The sequence below is a fragment of the Paramisgurnus dabryanus genome, chromosome 22 (genome assembly GCF_030506205.2).
Source record: "Paramisgurnus dabryanus chromosome 22, PD_genome_1.1, whole genome shotgun sequence".
Classification (NCBI taxonomy): Eukaryota; Metazoa; Chordata; class Actinopteri; order Cypriniformes; family Cobitidae; genus Paramisgurnus; species Paramisgurnus dabryanus.
The window spans coordinates 4,007,017-4,033,450 of record NC_133358.1 but is presented as its reverse complement, the minus strand read 5'-3'; the positions used below and the strand labels follow the sequence as shown (position 1 = coordinate 4,033,450).

The 26,434-nt window shown below is 38.4% G+C and overlaps 1 protein-coding gene across 1 annotated transcript; it reads right to left on the bottom strand.

Moving 5' to 3' along the window:
* Window positions 1-11,518: 11,518 nt before the first annotated feature.
* LOC135745131 (uncharacterized) lies at window positions 11,519-17,320 on the bottom strand. The gene is made up of 3 exons (XM_073813147.1): window positions 17,106-17,320; window positions 15,227-15,342; window positions 11,519-13,879 (listed from the first exon to the last, which is right to left on the bottom strand). Exons 2-3 carry the CDS (start codon window positions 15,332-15,334, stop codon window positions 11,939-11,941), a joined length of 2,049 nt encoding a protein of 682 aa, XP_073669248.1. The 5' UTR covers window positions 15,335-15,342; window positions 17,106-17,320; the 3' UTR covers window positions 11,519-11,938.
* Between the last annotated feature and the right edge of the window lie 9,114 nt (window positions 17,321-26,434).

Here is a 26,434-nt window from a genome sequence, read left to right as displayed (position 1 = left end):
AAAGGCCTTATACAGTAGCTGTCAAAGCAAAAACCAAGTCATAAGGTCTAAGAAGAAATTTCAGCAATTCAGGTGTGCGAAGCTTGTTGCATTATATACCCTAAAAGACTAAAGGCTGTAAACTAGTGACACAAGTCAGCAGCACAACTTTTGATCTAATGAAAAAGAAGCTTTTTTTCTTCAAATTTGGGGATTTTCATTTTTTTTTGCAGAATCTGTTAGTTTAGATCATGAAGAAGCATCTCCATGTTTGAGATAGCAGTATTTGTACAGTATATTTAAACATTTTGTATATTCTTACATTTTTAGGGTTGAAATCGGCTTGTTTTTCCAGAGATTCTAGCATGCAGTGGGGGGTGTCATTGTCTGTGTCTATTTACATATGGGATAAGTTTCTTTTGTTATTGTGTCCGCCCCCAAGGAAACAGCGTTGCTACTTAAAAGGGATAGTTCACTCAAAAATGAAAATAATTACTTTTTATAAGACATTTATATTTCAAGCATTGTATGCTTGTTTTAAATATTTAATAAGCATTAATAGCTATCTGTGTGTTGTTTCCTTATTTTAGAATCACAATGATAGGATTATGCACTCTTTTATTAGAAAAAACAATTGTGAACATATTTACAGTATAAGAGAGTTTCCTTTCCAGGAACTCTAGAGCAACTCTATAGCAACTCTTTGGGGAACGCCTCGGCATTGACTGATCTGAAGCACGTGTAACACATAATCAATAATTCAATGATTGGATATAGGCTGGATTCTGTGCGGACCAGGGGTATAAGAAGGCATCCCACACAAACACACTCGGTTTTAGTGCCTCAGCATGTGACTGCATGTACGTTTGCATAAATCTGAAGTATGTTTAAGAAGTTCAAGTTATGTGTATCTCCCTGTCGGCGCAATATCACAGACAAGGATACACATGTATAATGTGTCTTGTAGAACAGCAAGCACAGTTGGCTTTTCTGAAACCTGGCTGTGTGAGTAATCCCGTGCACGTGTTGCGCTCCAGCTTTATGCTTCATGAAGGATGCTCAGGCTTACACCCTCACAGATCCAGTCCCGCTTCTGTTGAGGCAGAACGGTGACTGCAATCGTGGGAGTCACAATATGAATTCACGCAGGTGGCGGTATCCCTGCCTACACCCGTGACATCTGTCTCTCGCTCTCTAGGAAGCTTTGGCTCGCAGCTGCGATCCGCTTCTCAGCAGTGTTTGCACTCGTGGGAGTTGTGATATGATTTCGGCGGTTTCTCCGCCTTCAAGTGACGTCTCTTTCTCTCGCTGGATCGTGAAGGTGCCCGGCATGAGAGCCATACATTTCAGTTGTCTATCTCTGGAGAAATATATCATCTTCATAATCTGCCTATGGTAGCTTACTGTTTAAGGCTAAACGTGCAGTTTCCACGTGAAGCCTCCCCTTTTTCAGTATGAAGGTATTGTATGTATGTACATATAATAATAATAATATATATATATATATATATATTTTACACCTGTATGCGTAGGCTATGTATGTTTATCTGCCTGTCACAGCCTGCATGAGCTGCGTGTCATTGTTTGATCAGTGAACCACATCTGGAGAGGATTTGGACCCACAGAGGTGGATCTGTTTGTGTCTCAGGACACCATACACTGTCCAATGTGGCTTTCTCTTTTTTCCCCAATCTCTCTGCCACAGAAGTTTTGGAGGAAGCTTGCCAGAGATATGGTTGCTGTCGGTTTGGCCTCTGAGGGGGCCAGGCTCGTAGGATCAGGTCTCCCAACTGAGGTTGTGGAGACCATACTTAACTCCTGACAAACCCAAGCAACTGCCCTGTTTATGTGGTGCTGAGGTTTCTGTAGGAGCAATTCTATGCTGGCTTAACTCCTTCCTCTTAAGGTTTAGGTGGCAGCAGTCTCTGCCTACCATACTCCTTTGGAAGGATGTCATGCTCCCAACTGAGGTTGTGGAGACCATATTATTACTCCAGAGCTCCAGGAGAAAGCTTAGGCCCTAAGTGGAGAAACTTTACCTCTTGGTGTTCAGCTCACCTGACAGACCCATTCAAGTGCCCTGTTTATGTGGTGCTGAGGTTTCTGCAGGAGCCATTCTCTGCTGGCTTAATTCCTTCCACTCTTAAGGTTTAGATGGCAGCAATTTCTGCCTACCGCTCCTTCTGGAAGGACCTCATATCTCGTCTGGACAACCCTCGAAAGAGCTTTATGCCTTTAAGTGAAGAATCTTTCACCTATTGGTGTTTAACTCACCTAACAAACCCAGTCAACTGCCCTGTTGATGTGGTGTTGAGGTTTCTGCAGCAGCGACTCTCTGCTGGCTTAACTCCTTTCACCCTTAAGGTCTAGGTGGCAGCAGTCTCTGCCTACCATACTCCTTTGGAATGACCTTATGCTCCTCAACGAGGAAGCTTATGCCCTAAAGTGGAGAAACTTTACCTCTTAGTGTTCAGCTCACCTGACAGACCCAGTCAACTGCCCCGTCAATGTGGTGCAGAGGTTTCTGTAGGAGCAAATTTCTCTTCCACCCTTAAGGTTTAGGTGGCAGCAGTCTCTACATACCATACTCCTTTGGAAGGATGTCATACTACCAACTGAGGTTGTGGAGACCATATTATTACTTCACCTTTAAGGTATAGGTGGCAGCATATCATACACTTCTGGACTCGCTGAGGGCAGTCTACATACCAGTCCACCTGAATGTGGCAGATACCCTGTCGAGACAACAGACATCCCCGGAGGAGTGGAGACTTCATCCAGATGAGGTGAACTCTGGAAGAGATTTGGATGCGCAGAGGTAGATCTGTTTGCTTCCCAGGACACCACACATTGCCCACTGTGGTTTTCCATGTTGCAGACGTGGCCAAGGCTAAGTCTGTATGCCTTCCCCATGGTCATGTTGAAAATTTTCACCTCTTGGTGCTCAGCTCATCTGAGAGACCCAGTTAACTGCCCCGTTGACATAGTGCTGAGGTTTCTGCAGTAGCGTTTCTCCAGTGTTGGGTTACTGTAATAATATTACTTTTTTCAGTAACTAGTAGTGTAAGGCATTACCCATCTGAAAATGGTAATATTATTACAGTTTTCCCGAGCTAGTTACTTGCGTTACATTCGCCAGTAGCACCTTCATCACACAAGGCACACAACACAGAGAACAAAAGGGAAGGGGAGGAGGGCGTGAATGGAACATTGATTGGTCTAAGTTTGGCATGAGGTATCATTTAAAATCACTGATTGGTCGACACCCGGCAGCCAGCATTACAGAGCGGCACGCTCAAAGACAGATCGGGAAAATGGAAGCGTCAACAACGGCAAGCTCTTTTTCAGAGGAAGGTTCCCAGCAACAGAAAGCTAGTTTCGACGAGTGGAGTCATTATTTTATTATGTTCAACGGAAGGAAAATAACTTGACGGTGAAGTGCACACTTTAATGTTTCTCAGAACGCTATGCCCTGCGTCCGGTAGTGGTTAGGAAGCCAGCAGTAATGTTTATGTTGTATTAAAAGGTGGTGTATTTACGGTGGGTTTTCTTGCCGTGGAGACCTTGATGAATGTAAGGTTATGCCACGGTCTCCTGGCGCTCATTTCATTGTTTGTTTGTATGTAAACAGGGGTTGCGTGCAGGTTGTTTATCACATCAATTTTGTATATCAATTTTACCGTAATTGACAAAGGCTGTGTCTTTAGCTTGAGTGATATTAATTATATTTATTGAATTGATTGTGTATTTATTACTTTGCGGTGTTAAATTGATATGTTTATATGTTTGGGTGTTGGATGAATTTGCTTTGCATTGCTGTGTATAGTGGGTGGGTAAATAATGTGCACTAACATCATGGTATCCCCCTGCTAAGAATACAGAACTCTTGGAAGTCTTTATCAGGAAATAATTTATTGTGGACCGTCATTCTTTCATCAGCTGTCCATTTAAAGGTCTCCATCTAAAATGAATTGCAACCTGTTGGCATCCCTGTATTTTGTATGAGTAAATTGTTGTCAAATTTAATCTAATAAAATTGTAACTTTTTATTTATTTGGGGGTTTTGTGTTTGGATATTTTCTTGGCCGTGGCTTGCCCAAATAAACATTCTTGTCCAGAAAAAAATGTAACTAGTAATATAACTAGTTACTTTCTCCAGGGTGTAATAAAGTAAAGTAAAGCATTACTATTTTTGAGAGTAATATGTAATACGTAATATATTGCTTTTTTAAATAACTAGCCCCAACACTGCGTTTCTCTGATGGGTTTACTCCTTCCACCAATTAGGTTTATATGGCAGCAGTTTCTGCCTACCATACTCCTGTGGAAGACTCATCAGTGGGTAGATACCCATGGCTCGCTTTCTTTGTGGCACTAGCAGGTTGCGACCTGTTAGCCGCACTAGGGTGCCTACTTGGGACCTAGCAGTCATGCTGGAAGGGCTCTTGTTAGCTCCGTTCAAGCCACTTGAGACTTCGCCAGAGAGGTTTTTGACCTTTAAGACTGTGTTCCTTCTGCTATTACCTCTTTAAATCAAGTGGGGGACCTTCAGGCCCTGTCAGTATCGCCTGCAGGCGACCAATCAGAAAATGAGCAGATGGATAGTGGATGATATCTCACTGGGTTAGGAACATCAGGCCATTGCTGTGAGGGCCCACTCTACCTGGGGTATGGCTGCCTCTATGGCCTTAGGGTCTGGCACTTCACTCCAGGACATATGTGACCCGTCACGGAAACCAGGGACGCAAGTCGGCAGCACAAGTTTCGAGAAAATGAGAAACAAAGTTTTTTTTTCAATATTTGTGATTTTCGTTTTATTGCAGAATCTGTTAGTTGAGATCACGAAGAAGCCTCTCCATGTTTGAGATAGTAGTTTTTGTATATTTAAAAGCGTACATTTTGCGGTTAAAATAGGCTTGTTTTTCCGGAGATTCTAGCGTGCAGCGGGGGGCGTCATTGTCTGTGTGTATATTTACATACTGTATAAGCTTTTGTTTTCGCCTCCGCCCCCAAAGGGAACAGCGTGACTACTAAATAAGGATAGTTCGCCCAAAAATGAAAATAATGTCATAAATGACTTACCCTTATGTCGTTCTAAACTCGGATGACCTCCGTTCATCTTCGGAACACAGTTTAAGATGTTTTATCGTTAGATTTAGTCCGAGAGCTTTCTATCCCCTTCATTGAAAATATATGTATGGTTTCCATGTCCAGAAATGTAATAAAACATCATCAAAGTAGTCCATGTGACATCAGTGGGTCAGTAAGATTGTGTTGATGCATCGAAAATATAGTTTGGTCCAAAAATAGCAGAATTACGACTTTATTCAGCATTGTCTTCTCTTCCGGCTCGAGCGTGAAGTCACGTGACTGTAGTGGGCTGCCCTGTTCCTCAGACATGTTTGCTAAGTTTTTTTTTTTCAAACTTATAGCGTGCGTCTCCCCAGACTGCAAAGCTCGGGCGCACAAAACAAAAGAAAAATAAAAGAAGCTGGGGCGGAACAAATAACAGTCAGCCGCATCGTACGTCAGCCGTGTCACTGACTTTATGCGGTGCCGCAGTAGGATGACGTCAAAGTACCGCGGTACTTTGACGTCATCTCTATGTCAGTTCTTGCAGCGCAGCATGAGTCCAAACACACAGAAGTTACACAGATATCGTTGTATTCTTCATATAATTGGCTACATGTTTTGTCTATCAATATTTTCCACGATAGGAACGTTCGAGCCATTGGTAACATCTCTAAAGGATGTCACGTTTTCGACGGCGCTGTTTGGATGGTCTATTATACTACTTCCCTATTTTAAATACAAACTTTGAAGGCGGGTTCATGTGTTTAAAGGAGTGTAAGCTCATATACCCTTACATGTTACGATTTAAATAGTCTTCAGATTGTATATTATATTGTATTACCAGACATTCATGCGAAATCTCATGTAAACAATCTATATTTCACGGATTATACGCATTTGTGGACAAATATGGTCATTGGATAATCTGAAACAGACTGGATTCGACTTGTGATCCCCACAAAGGTAAAAAGAGTCATGTTTATTTTTGCGTGTTGTCATTTGGTCATAAAATACTACATATGATGCTAGAACATCTCAAAAAGGGTTTTACAGGGGGCATGGCTTAGCTAAATGAGATGTAAATGAGCCCTATTGTCTCCCCCAGCTGAAAAGAAGAGTTCCTTTCGTCTCGATTTTCTCGGTTTGAGTATTCATATATTCAAATGGCCACAACTTCTCCAAATCTTATCAAATTTCCATGTGTCACACATCGTTGGAAAGCTTAGAAACTGCACTTTCAGAATATGTGAATAACTCAAAATGCCCAGATCCGACTTGTGTCCCTACTTTCCGTGACTGGTCACATATGTGATGCGGTCGGTTGGTCTTCACCGCTCACTTTCATCAGATTTTATAATTTAGACCTGGACCCCTCTTTAGGGTTCCAGTGTAGAGGTTTACACGGAAGCAGTGTTCGAATTGAAGGGGGTCTGGGGGGGTCCCGGACCTCCTATAAGCCTTAAGGGACCCCCCATAAAGCACAAAAATATAAATTAGGGGGGTCCCCTGGTTTTTATTAAAATTAAAATACTACATGAATTTAAAATTCTCATGTTGCGTGTCACAAACCGAAACTGTCTTTATTTGTCCCAATTTCGCAATAAACTAATTCAAATGACTTCTGTCTGAAATAAATAAACTCGCAAGTGCGCCTCATGCTGTTTTCTGGAGGAATTGACAGACAAACAGTGGCAAATCTATCCTCTCAGTCTGACGGCTGGTCCACCCAGTCACACAAAATATTTTATTGGGGAAGCAGAAGAAATCACGCTTAAATGATAATAAATGATAGTCTCAACTTCGTTTGTGAGCGGCATTGACAAGTACATAAACCCTGTGCGTGTTTGCTGTGATTGTTTTTAATGATAGAGAACACGAACCATTTGATATTTCAGATGAAATAAAACTTATCACTAAGTTAAGCAGATCTTACTTGTAATTGTCATCTATGTGACGTGACAGTCGGCACTCAGCAGCACATCATCATTTGAAATCCGTTTACAAGATGAATTCTCTTGTTATGTTAAATACAGTATGAAGTTTACATTGCGTTGTAAAAATGATGAAATTATCTTCATACGTGCTTAATTCATAATGAGAACGTATTAATACAAGCTTTTTTATGCTGCTATATTATATAACAAAATAAACAATACATGTCATTTTATATACAAACTATAATTCTATCTTGACAAGCACATTATCTGCTTCATGTTGGTCCGGTTTAATTCAGAGGACTCATTGCTTTTGTGTATTCATTTTCATTTTAAGCCTTTAAAAAGTAATTATTTTAGATGCAGTTTTGTAATATTTATAGCTTAAATTATCTAATATAATTTTTAAAACATTTAAAATCATTTTGCAGAATTCTGCAGATTTTTCAAAAATATTTCCAGAGATAAGGCAAAAAAAGTCAGCATATTTCGTCTGTCCCTGTTTATCGCTCAAATACGCATCATTCAGAAATAAATAACTATATTTATAGAAAGTATCTTTTGCATGTGTTTTTTTAAACCTTGCAAATGTTAACATGCAAGCGAATTTAAAAAATTTGAGCGGAAGATGTTAAAGTGGGCTGTTTTATGTGCGCAAAGACAAGGACACGTCGCGCACACATACTTAAATGGACGCAACACTCATAAGCGGACGCACGGAGACGTGCAATTCCTAAAGCATGCAAACACAATATTATTTGGAAATACCACAGTCTTGGCACATATTCTCATAAAAACATTCAGTTATGTTTTAAAGTAAGTGCAATACGGAAGCGTATTGCATTCACTTGAGTAAAAAAAAAATCGACTCTGTTTTTCTGAATTACCGTGTTAATTATCTCAGAATTACGAGATAATTTTTCATGGAAAAAAGTTTTTGCTCTGTTTTTCTGAATTAACGTGTTAATTATCTCAGAATTACGAGATAATTTTTCATGAAAAAAAAAAGTTTTTGCTCTGTTTTTCTGAATTAACGAGTTAATTATCTCAAAATTACGAGATAATTTTTCATGGAAAAATATATTTTGCTCTGTTTTTCTGAAATAACGAGATCACTCAAAATCCTGCCAGGAGCTCTATTTTAGCTGGATTGCATGGAAGTAAACATGTCCCGCCTTTCAAATTTAATCCGGTTTTATTTTACTTTGGGTTTGAGACATTGGGAGATACTGCTGTCTTTAAGTAATATAAATGGTATTGTTATTAGTGTGTCAACTTTGCGCAGACACCTCAAGACTTTGCGCCTGTTCAGACGAAAAGAACATTCTGATCTGCTTGACATTGCTATGTTTCTCCAGGATCAGTTAAACCAATATGGTATGCTTCACGGATATAAAATGATGCATCTGAAATGCATTCAGGCTGGCTACGTGGTGACACAAGAGACAATCAGGCAATTGTTGAAAATACTGGATCCCCATGGAGTGCATCTGAGGCGCCGGAATCGTCTTCGGCGACGTTTGTATCATAATCCAGGCCCGAACTTTTTATGGCATGTTGATTCTTATGATAAACTCAAACCATATGGGATCTGCATCAATGGCGCAATCGACGGGTTTTCACGAATGATGATATGGCTACATGCATACTCTACAAGTAGTGATCCCAAGGTCATCGCTGGATACTTTATTGATGCGGTGTTATCCAGGAATGGGACAGCCACCCGAATTCGCTCAGACTTAGGTACAGAGAACTGTTACATGGAACAGATGCAGATGTTCATGAGACATGATCATACGAACGACTTTTCGAGAAATTGCTATTTGTATGGCTCAAGCAATCATAACCAACGGATAGAGCATTGGTGGGGATTTTTGAGGAAGCAGCATGCACAGTTCTGGATCAACCTATTTCAAGATCTAAAAGATTCTGACGACTTCTCCGGTGACTTCCTAGACAAAAGTCTAATACAGTTCACATGTCTTGAAATAATAGAGGTAAGAAATGTGCTTATTAACATTAACCAGCTATAGATTTTGTCAATATGCCATGTTGTGACATGCAGCATAATTACTGTATGTCATTTCGTAGGTCTAACTGTTTCTGTTCCATAACAGAAGCAAATGGGCGATAACCATTAGTTATTTTATTAGATTATTAAATTAATTTGTAGATCACAATTTTTCCTACATATAATTGACTTTTTAATAGATATGTGGATCTCAGTATAAGTTGTTAGAATTTGCAGCAGCCTACATCTACAATCAAATTCAACACAAACATTATGCAGCTGTAATATTAAAGGGATAGTTCACTTTAAAATGAAAATTCTGTCATCATTTACTCATCTTCATTTTGTTGTACACCTTTATGAATTTCTTTTTTCTGATGAACAAATAAGAAGATATTTTGAGAAATGATGGTAAACACACAGCAGTAAGTGACCATTGACTTCCATAGTAGGAATAAAAAAATATGATGGAATTTAATGAGTACTGTCAACTCTGTGCTTATCATCATTTATCAAAACATTTTCTTCATCATTTATCACAATACTTCCAAAATATTTTTTCCTACCATTGAAGTCACTTACTGCTGTGTGTTTACCATCATTCCTTAAAATATCTTCTTTTGTGTTCATCAGAAAAAAGAAATTCATACAGGTTTAGAACAGCATGAAGATGAGTAAATGATGACATAATTTTCATTTTAAAGTGAACTATCCCTTTAATCCTGTTATGGATGTTGCACAAACTGCTATCTAATATTAAACCAAAAACATCATAATAGTAAAACACTGATAAGGAAAATTTACAGCACTATGAGTAGCCTATTATTCATTTCATTCTGGTACTTTTATGTACATTTTGATGAAAGAAATGTATTTCTCTGCATTAGTGGGACACAGTATGTGAGAGAGGGAGGACTTATCTGACCCTGGTCATATAACACAAATCTTAACATACAGAGATTTATTGTTTTCAAATATAGAATTTAACATGCATGAAACTGTTTGAGAAACGGCTCTACTGTAACATACTGGACCATATTTTCTTTCTTTCCCACTCTTTTTCTTTATATTTAGAGAGAACTGCAAGATATTGTTCACCTCTGGAACACTCACAGAATTCGCCCATCCAGAAATGCTGTGTCTCCAAGTGGACGTCCAGTGATGATGTACACTCTACCCCAACTTTTTGGTGCTAGGGAGTACCTTAAAGAGGTATCCCAACAGAAGATACAGGCTTGTAGGGAGGAATGTCGTGAGAGAGGACCATATCCCTGTGATAATACAGTGTTTGACATTTGTTGCCTTGCCATGGCAGAAAACAGTCTTCATCCACCAACCTCTGCAGAGGAAGCCATTGATCTTTACATGTTCTTACGTGCTTACATACGCACCCAAATTTAATAATCACAAGTTGTGCTACTGGATCAAATTACTGAATGTGAGGAACCCACTCATAGCCAAAAAAACAACAGAATTGCAGTTTGAACAGAAAAGGTTATATACCATGATATTCACTGTAAATGTTTGACAGAAGATCTGTGTTTAAGCAATCAATAATAGACAATTCTTTCATAATTGACTTCTCCCAACTGAGCTCCCTATCATCTCTTTTTTTTAATCATTATGTTAAAAGTACTTCTCAACCACAGAACTGTAACAATCCTGTACCTGCAAATGAAAGGTATCACATGTTGCCATGATCAAAAGTGGCACATTTGTCCTTATGGTGGAACTATTTTTTTATCACCAGATGTGGTCTGACACACATTGGGCTCATTGTAACAGGGCAACCTACATAATGTTTGAATGGCCTTTAAAGGTGCAGTGTGTAATTTTTAGAAGGATCTCTTGACAGAAATGCAAAATAATATACAAAACTAAATGATCATGGGGTGTATAAAGACCTTTCATAATGAACCGTTATTTGTTTATTGCCTTAGAATGAGATGTTTTTATATACATACACAGAGGGTCTCCTTACATGGAAGCCGCCATTTTGTTCAGCCATGTTTCTACAGAAGCCCTTAACGGACAATTTTTTTTACTAAGTTGTCTCCAACGATGACATATTTGTCCGATGGGGGCTACCAAAGCTTCTCTATGTGTTTCAAAAGCAAGAAGTGAGCAGTGGACTGAGCCGTTGGTTGCAATTCTCAACCTCACCACTAGATGCCGCTAAAATTTGCACACTGCACCTTTAAATCAAACATATTATTGTATCTTGTTATCATGTGTCTCTGGGCTGCACATAAAGCACTTTTTTACACAATTATTTGGCATCATATAAATACATGCTAAACCAGTGCAGTGCACCATTTTTTCTCCCCAGTGTAATTTACTGTGTATGTAGGAAATAGGCCTATTTGGTAATGTAGAGATGACTGTTTAAATATGTTATCTAAAGAGTGCTGGTGAATGCAGGAACTGCAGTGGAGTTGTCAAAAATTGTACTGTGTGAGACAAGATCCATGTGTGTTATCTGCAGTGAAGAGCCGATTTGTTTGAAAACATCTGTAGAAAACAAGAGAGAAACTTGTGCTTTTATTTGTAAAAAGCAGAACAGTGCTGTATGTTAGAACAGATTTGCAAACAAGTGCCAATATTAAGATTTAACATGCAAACAGGGCAACGTAATTGGCAGTTGAATGGTCCTGTATAATTATCAATAAATCAATTTGATTCTTGTAAGTTTGTTACAGTGTGTAAATGTTTCATTTGGAGTCCATTAACAAAATGGTCATTAGCCAGTAAACATGTTTCTACAGTAATTTTGGTAATGACATTCTGGATAAAACTGAAACTGAAAAACATAAAATAAAAAATAAATGCACCTGAGTTAATTACTTCCCCTATGTGCTCTATCTAAAAGTAAACAGATGGCACTGATAAGGCTATAACTGGGGAAGAGAGAAGAGTGTGTACATGTGAGTGACAGACACTTCTATGCAATGTCCATTGTATAGAAGTTGCTGGACAGTATAGCCTCCATTTCAGCTCGGAGGTCGGGATAGCTGTTGTAAGTTGATGGCAGCTCTAAAGTTGGGCCACAAGTATGTGCAATAGGCCGCCTTGATAACCCTTCCAAAGGGGTAAATATGACTTGAATGTTTTTAACGCAGATGACATCAGACCCGGTCACGAATCTCAACATCTTCCGGAGGCCTATCTCATCCAATCCCCTAATGTACTGATGTAAATATTGCAAACTTTGGTTCTCTGCTGAAGTAGCTGGAGAGGCTGTGATCAACTTTAATACCTTTCGGGTTGATGGTTTAAGATCCTCATACATCTTCTGTATATCCAGCACACTGGGGAAGAACTCCCTGAGAGTTGGTCCTGCGACTGCTGCAATGTTATCCAGTGCATATTTTGGTTGCTGGATAATTTGCTTGTGGGCCACTTGGAGAAGCACAGCTTTCAAGTTCTCTTGTGTTGGTACTGTTCTTACTCCCATGCGATCCATAAGATCAAGAAGCTCATCTTCATCATCACCAACAAGAGCGTCTTGCAAAGCAGTGGACAAGAGATCACGCTCAGACTGACTAAGATACAACATTAGTGAGTTAAACAATAAATCAGGTGAGACAGTGTGTTCACCAAATGTGATTGCTGCTGTAAAGGCTTGAGCCAGACGAGAAGGAAAATATCCATGGTCCTTTAATCCCTTGACCATTATCCTACCAACAGATTTCCATTCTTCCTCTTGCCATTTTGGTGATAATGATGGCACCCTCACATCTGCACCCTCTGCTGCACAGTCTAAAAACTCTGTCCAGAAGGCAGCATATACATCCCTGGACACGCCATCAGCATCTGCACCCATTTCATGAATGAAGCTGTATTTCACAGAGGAGGACATCATCGCCTCATCCTTGAATTGGGCAATCAGTTCCTCCAATAGATTGACTCTGTGGAGTTTCACTGTCACATGCAAAAATTCATTAGTAGGACTTAATGGGCCAGCAGGCACTGTGTCAGAATGGACAGGAGTTGAGCTGTAGGCGTTGATGTTTATCTGTGCCTCTTCTATAGGCTCATGTAAGATTGTGTCATCAAGATCTTCGAAAAATGGTCCACCTTGCAAAGGGCCAAAAATGACCTCTGATGTATCACACAAAGATGAAAGATCAACAATCTCTACATCAGTAGAGACAAGAACTTCCACAGTGTGTGTCTGCTGTTCACTGTCATGTGTTTTTTGTGTCGGCTGCTCATTATCTTCTGTTGTGTTTTTCTGTCGCTCATTTAGCCTCGCTGCATCTGTCTGTTCATCATCAGTTCCTGCTTTCATCTCTGTGAACACTTCATCTCCATTTGTCAGGTGCTTTGTGAATAAGTAAAATCTTAAAATCCCTAATTTATGTGTCTCATAGAGCTCTCCCACACTAACACCCTCATCAAGGTATGCTTCCTGAAAGTCAACAATGTTGTGACTGAACTCTTCCCACTTTCCCTTTCTCGATTTCTCATTGGGGAAAAATAGCTTTTTAGCTTGTGATAGAATTTCTGTTTTTGTGGCTGTCTTGGAAATATCAAGAACTCTGGTTCCTCCACCATTGCGTTTTCTCACTTGTTTCTTGTCATGTATCCATCCTAGTTCTATTTTCCTTGTCATCTTCACGGCCCTTTTGTTATTTCTCAGATGTATCTTTTTTGGCTGCATAGAATGCTCCTCCTCAGAATCTTGATCTGTGTCTTTATTGCTTGTCAATGTGCCCATCTTTCTTCTAAGTTTTTCAAATAAGGACTGTCTTTTTAGATCATTACCACCTTTTCTCTGTTTTTCCATGCAGAAACGCCTTGTAGCAATCCTATCACCATATGCTGGAATGTAAGCACTCAAAGTGGCATCATCCATTTCTCCAACTACCGAGCTGTCAATCTGTAATAAAAAACAAAGCAATACAGTAAGACATATTGTTTATCTTAAATCTAGGAGATAGCTATATTTCCATATGAGTGGAAATTAATTTCTTAGCAGTAGCTACAAATCAGCAAGTTATTTCTATTTTTCTTCACTTGCTTGTTTTTTTCCCACATGGGAATAAAAAGGAGCTAAAATGTGAAGTAATTTAAAACAAAAACTGCTGTCTAAAAATGGTTGTAACCATAACAATAAAGTTTGAGTGACATGATGCCGAAAATACAGTGTATTAACAGTGAAAATCCTTGACATCAAACTTAGACGGGGACTGATTACTTTCATGTATTCCTCTTTACTCATATAACCATTTACATCAATTACAAGAAAAACACTTCTCCCATATATTACTGCTATTATGTACTCCATAATATTGCTATTCCATATTGATTCCCTACTTCAGCTCCCAATCAAGGCCTGTGCTGGCATCTAAACATTACTCCATACTTTTAAAACAATATCAAATCACAACAAAATGGAAAGCAGTAATTGTAAGGGCATAATATTTTATTTTGTGTATTTATTTATTTATTTAATTTATATAAACATAAAAGTCAGCACATTGCCAGAATGTATAATGGTGATGCTACTGCACAACTACTGTTACTTGTTTATGCAGGGTAGAGACCAAAATATAGAGGTGAATTGACTCCTAAAGATACCTATAAACCTTATTTTACAGGGCTAGAATAGGGAAGACATGAATGCATTGTTGGGAGAGGCAGGTGCGCTTGGCATAAAAAAGAAATCAGAAGCATTGGCACTAACTGTGATAGGGATTACAATTTATGATGATTACTTGTATAATCTGCTGAGATTCAGTAAAATGTAAAACAATTAAAGGGATAGTTCACTTTAAAATAAATAGTCATCATTTACTCATCCTTATGTTGTTCTTAACCTGTATGAATTTCTTTTTTCTGATGAACACAAAAGAAGATATTTTAAGAAATGATGGTAAACACACAGCAGATAGTGACCATTGACTTCCATTGTAGGAATAAAAAATATGATGAAATTTAATGGGTACCATCATATGTGTCCTTACCATCATTTATCAAAACGTTTTCTTCATCATTTATCACAATACTTCCAAAATATTTTTCCTACTATGGAAGTCAATGGAAGTCAATCTGCTGTGTGTTTACCACCATTCCTTAAAATATCTTCTTTTGTGTTCATCAGAAAAAAGAAATTCATACAGCTTTAACAACATGAGGATGAGTAAATGATGACAGAATTTTCATTTTAAAGTGAACTATCCCTTTAAAAATAATATATTGCAGGAATGAATGTGCTGTCACCTACATGGTCTTGCTGCAATTTCTGAATATTTTCCTCAGAAATCCCTCGGCTCTGAAGAAACATCCACAGACCATCATCTTGTGGGAGGGGGTTATTTGAAGACGTAGCCATAGCTGGCCCTGAAGAAATGTTGAAAAAAGGCAGCATTTATGTAAATATGTGTTGCACCACAAATATAAACAGATTTAGGACTGTACCCTCAAAAGTGTAATTGCTTTAAATATCTCAAAAATGTATTTCAGCATTTTTTACGAGAACATTGATAAAGGCCAGAGTGTGATAACGTTGCTAAAAATGGATGTTTCATGTATCAACTGTATAGGTAGGCAACTATAGACCTTTCTTGTCACTTGGAAGTCAAATTGTCTTAAGCATTTGAAAGTGCTCACCTTTCACAGTAACATTACTCAAATCGTAGAGAAGGCTAGACTCAAGAACAGTATTGTTCATAGTGTTGAACACAGGCTACACTGTCAGAAAAAAGGTACAATGTTGTTCCTTTTTCTGTCGCTGGGGTGGTACCCTAAAAGGTAACTTTTTGTACCTTTATGGGATACAATAATATACTCCAAGGACCTATTCTGTACCTTAAGGAACAATTTTGTACCAGTTAAATTTTAGGGGTACAAAACAGTTAACTGTACATTTAAAGGTACACAATGGATCCTTAAGGAACAGTAATGTACCCCAATAGGTACAACATTGTATTATGTTTATGTACCTGTAAAGGTACAAAACGGTACATTGGGGTACCACCCCAGTGACAAAAAATGTACAGTTTTGTACCTTTTTTCTGACAGTGTATATGTACTCGGTGAACGTGATTTCACAAAGTAAGATGTGATCCTGGATCAACATTTTCATTAACCAATCAGATTGCAGGATTAAGTTTAGTCTGCATGTTTAGGTTTAGGATTGGGTTAGGGGCTTTTTAGAATACTACTCAAACTATTATTTCACACTAAATTGAGGGTTTAAAAATGTTTAGGATTTGAGTTAAGGGTAGGTTGGGGTATATAAAATGTTGATCCAGGGTCAACAAAAAATGTTGATCCAGGATCACATCTTACTTGGTGAAATCACAGCGACCATATGTACTCATGTATCTGTGATTCACTGCACAACCGGAATCTAGTTTCTGAAAAATATATAACTTGCTTTGGAAAGCTTCAAAAAGCTAGCTTTGTTTTCAAATTATTAAATGCATCAAGTACACAGTTTAGAAAAATATCAACAAATAAAACAATTACAGGACACATATGCATAGTCACAAAACAAAAGAGTGGGCAGAACTAAAGAAACCGAAGCAATGTAAGAATATATTCAACCTAAACATCCGTGCAAAACGTAATCGAAATAGTATCCCTGCTGGGCTCTTAAACTGGCAAAGTTCAGAATGTTTCGTTTACTGTTAATATCGCGATGTCCAACGTGCTGCATGCATGCACTGGTGATTTCTACGTGACTTTTTTCCTACCACTGACAGAAGCCTCTCTGTGTTCGAGGACCTCTTTATTTACAAATTAAGCACTACAGTTACGGCAAATAGCGTGGTTTACTTATCCTAGCCGACAAACTGAAAGGAAGGTGGTTAACGTAATACAGTATTCCTCCAAAAAAAATCACACGTAATTATCCCTTCGACCTTAAAAGTTAAGGATCCTTTTGCTGACTAACGGTACAAATATTAGCATAACATTACATAAGTTTGTTTACCAACTGCGGTTGGTGTAACTTAAAATAACATAGTAAAAATATGCCCGTAACATTAGCGCTACATGTTTATAAACAGCTATTCTAACCTCGTTTTACATGTAGGCAAGCGAACAGTTAGCAGACATAATTTGGCATAAACATGTAACTAATTACTTAGCTATCTTACCTGCACTGCAACCATGTATGCCTGGCACTGTTGTTGTTGTTGTTGTTGGTGGTGGTGGTCGTAGTCAGGCAGCATCAGCAAATGTGGCTTGACGTTACAGGTGAGAGCTTCTGGCAGGATTTTGAGGGATCTCGTTAATTCAGAAAAACAGAGCAAAAACTTTTTTTTCATGAAAAATTATCTCGGAATTCTGAGATAATTAACACGTTAATTCAGAAAAACAGAGCAAAAACTTTTTTTTTTCATGAAAAATTATCTCGTAATTCTGAGATAATTAACACGTTAATTCAGAAAAACAGAGCAAAAACTTTTTTTTCATGAAAAATTATCTCGTAATTCTGAGATAATTAACACGTTAATTCAGAAAAACAGAGTCGATTTTTTTTTACTCAAGTGAATGCAATACGCTTCCGTAGTGCAATCAGTTCAGAAAGAAATCAGATGTTTGTGTTGGTCTGAAAGTAGCAGTTCTTATCTGCTTGTGTTTCTGTCATTTATATTAATTAAACAACAGAAAACAAAGGAAAATCACTTCTGTATCTAAAAACAGATTAATTATTCGATGAAGAAGACAGTGTTATTATTCATTTGATTCTATTTATGTACCTAAATATATCTTACTTTATTTGTAACTTTGTTCTTGTCTATTTTTTATGCTCATAATTTCTTAATTTGTTCTTATGTTATTTTCCCTCCCCCAGTTTTGCTGATCTGAAAGTATTCGATCTATGACTCAAAAAACGCAATGTAATCCATTTAACCACTACTATACTGTATAGTAAAATTATGTAATTTAAAAATGAGTTCCACCCTATTTCACCCCTATTCTGTGTAAAATTTCTGCCCTTGCCAGTGTTTCACACTAATTTGAGGGGTAAAAAATGTATTAGAGTTTGAGTTAAGGGTAATTTGGGGTTTCTTTGATTAAAACCAGGATCAGATGATTACTGATCAAGGACGATCACATCTTACTTTGAGAAATCACAGCGATCCTATGATAAGGGGGTGGGGCTTGGCCAGGGGGTGGGGCTTAGCTAGGGGACCCCTCATAAGCTTTGACATAATTCGAACACTGCACGGAAGACACGAGACCCGAAGACCCGGGACCCGACCCGGGACCCGTATGGGTTCGGGTCTATATTTTAAATGATCAGCCGGGTCCGGGTCGGGTCTCAATCTATTACTTCGGGTCCCGGGTCTGTTTAACATTGTGGGTAATACCCGAGGTCAATCGGACTCGGAGAACACATACTCACATTTAAATAAAATATTTCAAAATCAGCAACAAAAACTTAGATGAACTGTCGCATACATTTTTTCTATGACGCTAAAATTGCGTTAAAAAGTTTATATTTGGTTGCTCCAACCAGGCAGCGAACGCGCATGTGCTCTTTTAATGTGTCTCTGGCTACCAGTCAGGAGCTTCTGCAGTGAGACGCAATGACTTTACCTTTGACAATTGGCTCTTTTATTTAGAAGGCGGGACATTTCGCCGTACCGCGCATTTTGCACTGACTTCTCTTATTTTTATAATAATATTATAAATTGACCGTCTTGCTGTTATATCTAAAGTTTTCGCGACTCAAAGAGCATAGAGATGATAGCAAAGAAGCAACGAAAGCAGCCATGGCACTGAACGAGCAATCGTTTATTATAATCCAAATGGACAAACATTATTAAGCAAGTTGACCCGATGTAAAACTGCGTTATTAATCACCATGACTGTAAAGTGGACTTTAAAAGCTGGAATAAGCATTAAACATTTCAATCGTCAAGAGAGAAATAACACGGATGGAACTTTCTTGGAAATAAGGATTGTGCATCACACAGACAGGTACAAGGAGGGAGAAGACTAACTTCTATGGGTAAGACAAAAAGTATAATTTTCGCTACTTGTTTATTGACTTATTAATAACATTTAGCTAAGAATAATTGCCGGTCGGGTCTGTGTCTTCCCGGACGGGTTCGGGTCCAGATTTTAAATAATAGACGGGTCTTCGTCGGATCCGGGTCCAGCTTTTAAATAATAGACGGGTTCGGGTCGGGTTCGGGTCCAGCTTTCAAAACAACAGACGGGTCCGGGTCGGTTCAGTGTACCAGCACATACCGGGTTGGTTCAGTGTACCAGCACATTTGCAGGGTCTGATCGGGTTCGGGTAGGAATTTTTGGACCCGTGTAGACCTCTATTCCAGTGTTTAGTTATACACGAAACAGGCATTTGGTAGTATGGAAGCATGGGCATCTCGTTCCCCATGTCTCAGGTTAAGTATGTAACCCTGGTTCCCTGAGAAGGTAACGAGACGCTGCGTCTCCATGCCATACTCCCTGCATCCCTTGCTTTGGCACTTGGCAGCAAGTGTGTTTGTGTGGGATGCCTTCTTATATCCCTGGTCCGCACGGCATCCAGCCTATGTCCAATCATCAAATTATTGATTATGTGTTACAGGTGCTTCAGATCAGTCATGCTGAGGAGTTCCCCAAAGCGTTGCTATGGCAAAGAGTTGAATATACAGTTAACAATGCTGAGAGACATTTATTTATATATAACCTGTTCACAAACTTTTTTCTTTGATGGCACATTTTCCTGATTTTTTTGACGTAAGCCATACACCCTGTAACGCTCCCCAATGTAAAGCTGTAAAGCACAGGGGGGATCTAATGGCGCTTTTCCATTGCATAGTACCCCACTGTTTGGTTTAGTTTGGGTCGGGTCAGCTTGCTTTTGGGAGCTTTTCCATTGGGTGCAGTACGTAGTACCCAATACTTTTTTAGTACCACCTCGGTCGGGGTTTCAAGTGACCTGAGGTGATACCAAACATGACGCGAAAACACTGTGAATCACTGATTGGTCTGAGAGAATCGTCACTACCAGCGTCATCGCTATAATGTAAAAGATTAGCTTTACCTTAGTAAAGCTTGTGCTGTCTCAAGCAACATGTTGTCATCTGTGCTCTCCTATAAGTTCTTAAACTCCCTCTTAGCGATAAAAACATCCACAGGTTGAGAATCAGGGACACCATACCAGTTTTTTCCAGACTTGCAGTTTGTGGCGGAACATTCGCGACAAGCACATCAGCATTATATGCTTCAATGAGGCAGATGCCACATCCTTTTGTACAGAAACTCTGTACAAAATGTGAGACATAGGTAGTGATAAACACGATGTGCAAACATCTATTTGTGGTTGCCAATTTTGATTTTGTGGCGGACTGAGAAATAAATAAATGTATGATGATGTATATTACATGAAAGCTCCACTTGTATGATGTCACAGCAGTAGGCAGCGCAAATATATAGACACACCTATAATCCCTTCAACTGCAAAGTGATACTAAACTCGATGGAAAAGCTAACCACGCCAAAGTGAGGTGAGCTGACCCGACCTAACCCAAACCAAAGCTTGGGGTACTATGCAATGGAAAAGCGCCATGAGATTTAAATGAGCCCTATTGTCACTCCCAGTAGCAGAGAAAGGTGAAAACTGCTAAATCTTTATGTTGTCGCCTTTAAACTGATGCACAGAACCAACAAATACAAATGAGGTTCTTTCCATGCTGAAAAATCCAGCATGGGAATTATGCTGGTCTATGCTGGTTTAGCTGGTGGTCACCAGCATACCAGCACCAAAACACAACACATGCTGTGTCTTGCTGGTATGACCAGCATGGGATGCTGGTGCTAATGCTAGTTTGGTGCTGGTTTAGCTGGTGCTAATGCTGGTGCTGATGCTGGTTTGGTGCTGGTTTAGCTGATGTTCACTAGCAAACCAGCACCAAAACACAACATATGCTGGTCTTGCTGGTATGCTGTTTTTTCAGCAGGGTTTATTCCTGAAAACTAATGATACTGTTCTTGTTTTGCTTTTAGGTATTTAGGTATATTCCAAAGGGTCACGGAATGGAAAACAGGATCAAAATTAACAGTTCAAATTTAACAGCTTTTCTCTTTTTAAATCCTGATATACAAATTACCTTTTATAAAGCTACACATTTTGGAGCTTTACTTATTCTAATTAACAAATAACAAAAATTACAAAAAGTAATACACTTAGTAGCAAAAGTAATACGGTAGTGGCAGTATATTAAAACACCCACTCGCAGATCTTCCCAAAAGAACAGGCATGGGATACACCAGGTAAGTTAGCTTTGTGCTAATGGCTGCACCGGTACACCTAGGCATCAGGGGCATGTCTAGAGGGGGGGCATGGGGTGGCACTGGCCCCCCCTGGAATATGATTGCCCCCCCCTGGTGCCCTCCCTCCAATCTCATTGGGCCAGCTAGATTTACTGTCAACCTGAAGATGCCCACCGCACCATTGGACCAGAGAGCTGTCAATAATTTTTTTAGCACAGTAGTTGTGCGTTTTTTAAACAGGAGGAAAGAGACACCAAGACACCCACCGCACCTTTGGACCAGTTGTCAATCACTGTTTGATTTTGAGACTCAACACAAATCAAATAGATTTTTCATGATTACCATTTACATTTTATTTTACTATTTAAAACGGTTTCGCTTTTGCAAGCGCTCAGCAGCACCTCTCTCTCTAGCGTGCACGCTTTCTCGCTGCTGCGTGCGGAACCTCGACAGTGCCTCTCTTACATGACACTGAGTGAAGGAGTTAAAAGTTGGCGGTGTTTTCAACCTGGGTTCTTCCGTGTACTTGTCTTTTTACGTAAAAGTTAACAGTCAACAGATGTTACTGACAGAGAAGACTGTTGGCCGAGTATCATGACTTAAAGGTTAGTAGTGTTTTCCCACACAGACATACACCAGTTCTCTGTTCACGAGCTCTCTCCCTCCCTATGGTGCGGTTTGCGCGCGCACGTGTAACAGTATTCTCTGATGTTTTTGAATTTGCACTGAATTGTCTGTGCTATACGCGATCTACATTTAAACTAAAAAGCAATTTTAATTTAAAATTAAAAGCGCTCATAAACAAAATCAGATGAGAACAGCAACCCTGATGACGTACAGGTAATCCGAAATCACCTCGTATCAGCTCTTCAATGTAAATTGTATCAGACAATGTCGCATTTAAATCAGGATTTTAGCAGTATAGAGTAACAGCTGGTTGGATTAAACACAAGGGGCTCTATTTTAACGATCTGAAACGCAAGTGCGAAGCGCAACGCGCAAGTGAGTTTGTGGGCGGATCTTGGGCGCTGTTGCTATTTTCCCGGCGTGAGAAATAAATCTTGCGCCGGGCGCAAATCAATAAGGGGTTGGTCTGAAGTAGGTTCATTATTCATAGGTGTGGTTTGGGCGTAACGTCAAATAAACCAATCAGAACGCTAGCCAACATTCCCTTTAAACGCAAGGGCGCAAGTTCCATGGCGGGTTGCTATTATTATGACGGATTTACCAGGCGCACGCCAGGAGCGGTTCACAGCCGAGGAGACCGACGTCCTTGTACGGGGGAATCCCACGCTTGCCAGCATAAATCGGGCACGCCGTGTAACGGGAGGTGGATCTGCCTCAGGACTTGACGCCAGCAGAGGACATCGCTGCGTCCACCCTCACCGCTGAAAGGGTTTGGGGGCTTTGAAATCGGACCCAAGAAACGCAAGCAAGGTCCAACCCCAAAGTACTCTTACAAATCAAGTTCATATACATTAAGGTTTCTTATGAAAACATTTTAACTATTATTTACATAAAATAAACGTAATACAGCCACACAACAAAGTTATGAAAATATTTTAATCGTTATTTGCATGAGAATAAATAAAAACTATCACCACAATGCTCACCACTATGATTCCCCTTATCTCGTGTATTAATATTTTTAAGTGTAACAATTTATGATTTGCAAAAATAACTTGCATCTGTGTAGATTAGATAAGCAAAGTGTATGCGCGTTGTGCACGCTATACATTATGGTCAAGCATGCGCCCTTAAAATAGCATAATGAACCACGCGCAACGCGCCACTGACTTTAGACTAGTTTTTTTTGGTTAGTAGCGCAATTGTTTTTTGAAACAGCAAAATAGCATAAGAGATGGTTTGCGCCGCAACACGCCTCCTTTTTGCGCTGAACCGCCCAGGGAGCGCAAGTTCATTCCCTAGTTTGCTGACGTGCATCTGTGGAGGGAAAAACCCCGCTGTGCGCCGGCGCAAAATACAAATGATACATGCGTCACTGACAAAGTCAATTGCGCTGGGTGCAAGATAGAGCCCAAGGTGTTATTGGGTCGTGTTTAGTCGCTATTTTAAACTCTTTCTTTATGTCTGACAACAGAACAGATGATATGTAAAAATAGCATTTAGGTTAGCATAATTGTTAAAATACAATATTATAAACAATGAAAGTCAGATCAGACAGAGTAGAAAAACAAATTTTTGAGTAGGGCTAATATTTTTCCAAAATCCTGATATGTCAGAACATTAACTAATACCAGCTACACGCAACCCTGTGTAATTTAGATAACCTACTTAAAGGAATAGTTCACTTAATTTAAATGGTCATATACCTAAACTTGTTTCAAACCTGTATGAGTTTCTTTCTTCTGCTGAACACAAAAAAGAAAAGAGTTAAGAATGTCGGTAACCAAAATCAGTTGATGGATCCATTTGACTTCATATGTAGGAACAAAATAACATGGCAGTCAATGGGTTTCATCAATTTTCTTGCTACTAAGATTCTTCAAAATATTTTATTTTGTGTTCAGCAGAAGAAAAACTCATACATGTTTGAAATAACTTTAGGATGAGTAAATTATGACAATTTATTTAAAGTGATACACAGTGTTCAACTATGTGGTTTTTATTGTGCTTTATAAATAAAATTTAGTTTGATTTGATATTCAAATATGTTAATACAAATTATATATACCACAAGGGGCATCTCAAAGGGTCTGATAAGATAATAATGTTGGCACGGCAGTTGGTGATAATATTGCTCTGGAAAACTTTTAGCTATTTATAAAATAATTTATGCAAGTGGGCTGAGATGCACTTCCTCATCACAGAGAATAAAGTTTTTTATCTTAAGCACTGCTGTTACAGAGTGTCACTTCCAGGTTATGAAGTGTGCAACGCATGCTGACTTATTTTTAGGACATGCTGTGACTGTGAGAGAAGGACATAGCGTAATGTTTGCATTCTTTTCAAAAGTCTTACAATAATGAAAAATAATGTATCAAACACGACAATACAGTGCAATTAGAAATGATTAATATAGAGTAATGTTTCGTAAGCATCTAAATATTTTAACCTAAGAAGAATAGCTTAGTTGTGGATATGACATAATTTCTGAACTACTAAAGAAAAATTCTTCAAGAGAAACTTTAAATGTTGGCTTACCTGACAGTTCAAAACAGTGTGGAGTCTAAAGCCAGTTGCTAGCATGATCTGGCTGTTTGCTAATCCCTTGTCAGGATGTAACCAAACTATTGCTACATGTAGTGTTCTGACTGGTTGTTAGGCTGTTCTGGCTAGTGGCTTACATTTTGATCTTATTGTATGAAAAATAACCCAATAACTAATAGTGTTACATCTGGAGACAGTAATTTAATTTTCATCATTCTAAAGATTAAACAAGTTTTAAAAAGTAGCCTACAGAAAACCAAAGTGCAAAAAAGTGTTTCTTCTGTACCAAAACATTAGTCATTATATTAAGTTATTGAATGTGAAGGTCTTACATTGAATTAACAGTTCCAAGGTCTCAAGCATTTAAGTTTATTTTCTTTGCCCTCGTAGACATGTAATCTACATACATGCAACTTCAATACAATCTTTGAAAGCTCGGGCTGAAAAGTATTGTACTGGTGAAGGAAAACACTGTCGATTTTGAGCAAATTATGTCTACACTGTAAAAAATAATATGCCCCATCTACTCAATAAAATTGTGGCAACAGATTACAAGCAATATCATTAATTACATTCAACAAATCAAAATTGATTTAGATTTACTCTACTTCTACTCTACTTTACTCTACTTACTTTGCTAAACGCCAGTGGGCACAACTGGAGTCACATGTGCAAAACTCTAACTACAGTCTGCACAGCAGCAGTTCATGTGGACCAAACTCTAGTTCGTTTTTCATTGCTTGAACACAGTTTTCAAAACTTTACACACTTATTCCATGACTTTAACCACAACCTGCACAACACTGTGGATTTACAGCACTTTGTTCAAATGGTAACACACTGCTGTCAAAACTGTGAATCACACATTCAAAACACAATTGATTTCAGCCTTGTGCCTTTCAAACACTGCTGATTGCAATTTCATATAAATATAAATTCCAATTTCATATATATATTTCATTTATATATAATATTACCTTTCATGTACTTTAAGTTTCTACCTTTTTTCTCATTACTGTAATTCCGTAAATTACTACAGACAACTGAAGCAAACTGCTAATTTTCATTTACCCTAAAAAATTATGATGTTCTAAAAACAATATTGTGATAAATCAATAAATAAATCATTCTTTAAAGAAAACATTACTTGGTGTGACATCACTGAAATTGTTAAAACTGTAAAGATATAAAGTTAGTATTTTGTGTATTGGTGTTTGATGTTAGTGTTTTTCCTCTCAGTGTGTTGTGAGTGACAGTGTGTGTTATCTCAGTGAGGGTTGTGTTTAGTGTTTGGCTGCACGGAGCTGTTTTGAGCCATATGTTAAGAGTTGTGCTCAGGTGACTTTTGGTAGTGCAGACTGTAGTTAGAGTTTTGCACATGTAGCTCCAGTTGTGCCCACTGTCGTTTAGCAATCGAAAAAAACTGTAACATATTCAAAAGCCAAACTGCAATTTGCAATTAAAAATTGTATTAAAATTTAAACAAAAATATTGTGTAATAAAGATCTAGCACTATACAATAAAAAATATTATGCCATATCTACTCAATAAAAGTGTGGCAACAGATTACAAGCAATATCATTAATTAAATTCAACAAATAAAAATTGAGTTAGAATCACTCCATAAACTCCTTAATAGTAACCCATTCAAAAAGGTTAACTGCAATATAGAAATTAATTTAAATTTAAACAAAATACTGGGTATACAGGACAAAGACCTAGCACTATACAATAAATACTATTCAATTATACTATTTTAATTTAATATCATGATTTCAAATGTATCCATTAATATTATTATTAGTAATGAGTATTATATCTGATTTCAGAATGAAAGACAAAGATGAATCAATTCTTATTTTATTGCAGTCAAAAGAGCAGGAAAGCATCTCATTTTTAATGGTGTATTTGTAACAGACAGCAGTTTAGACTTACTGTAATGTAAACAGTTTATAAACTTTGAAGAATCCAGCTGTGAGGAACGACAGAGTCAGGATCCCAATGCAAAAGGTAATTTTATTTG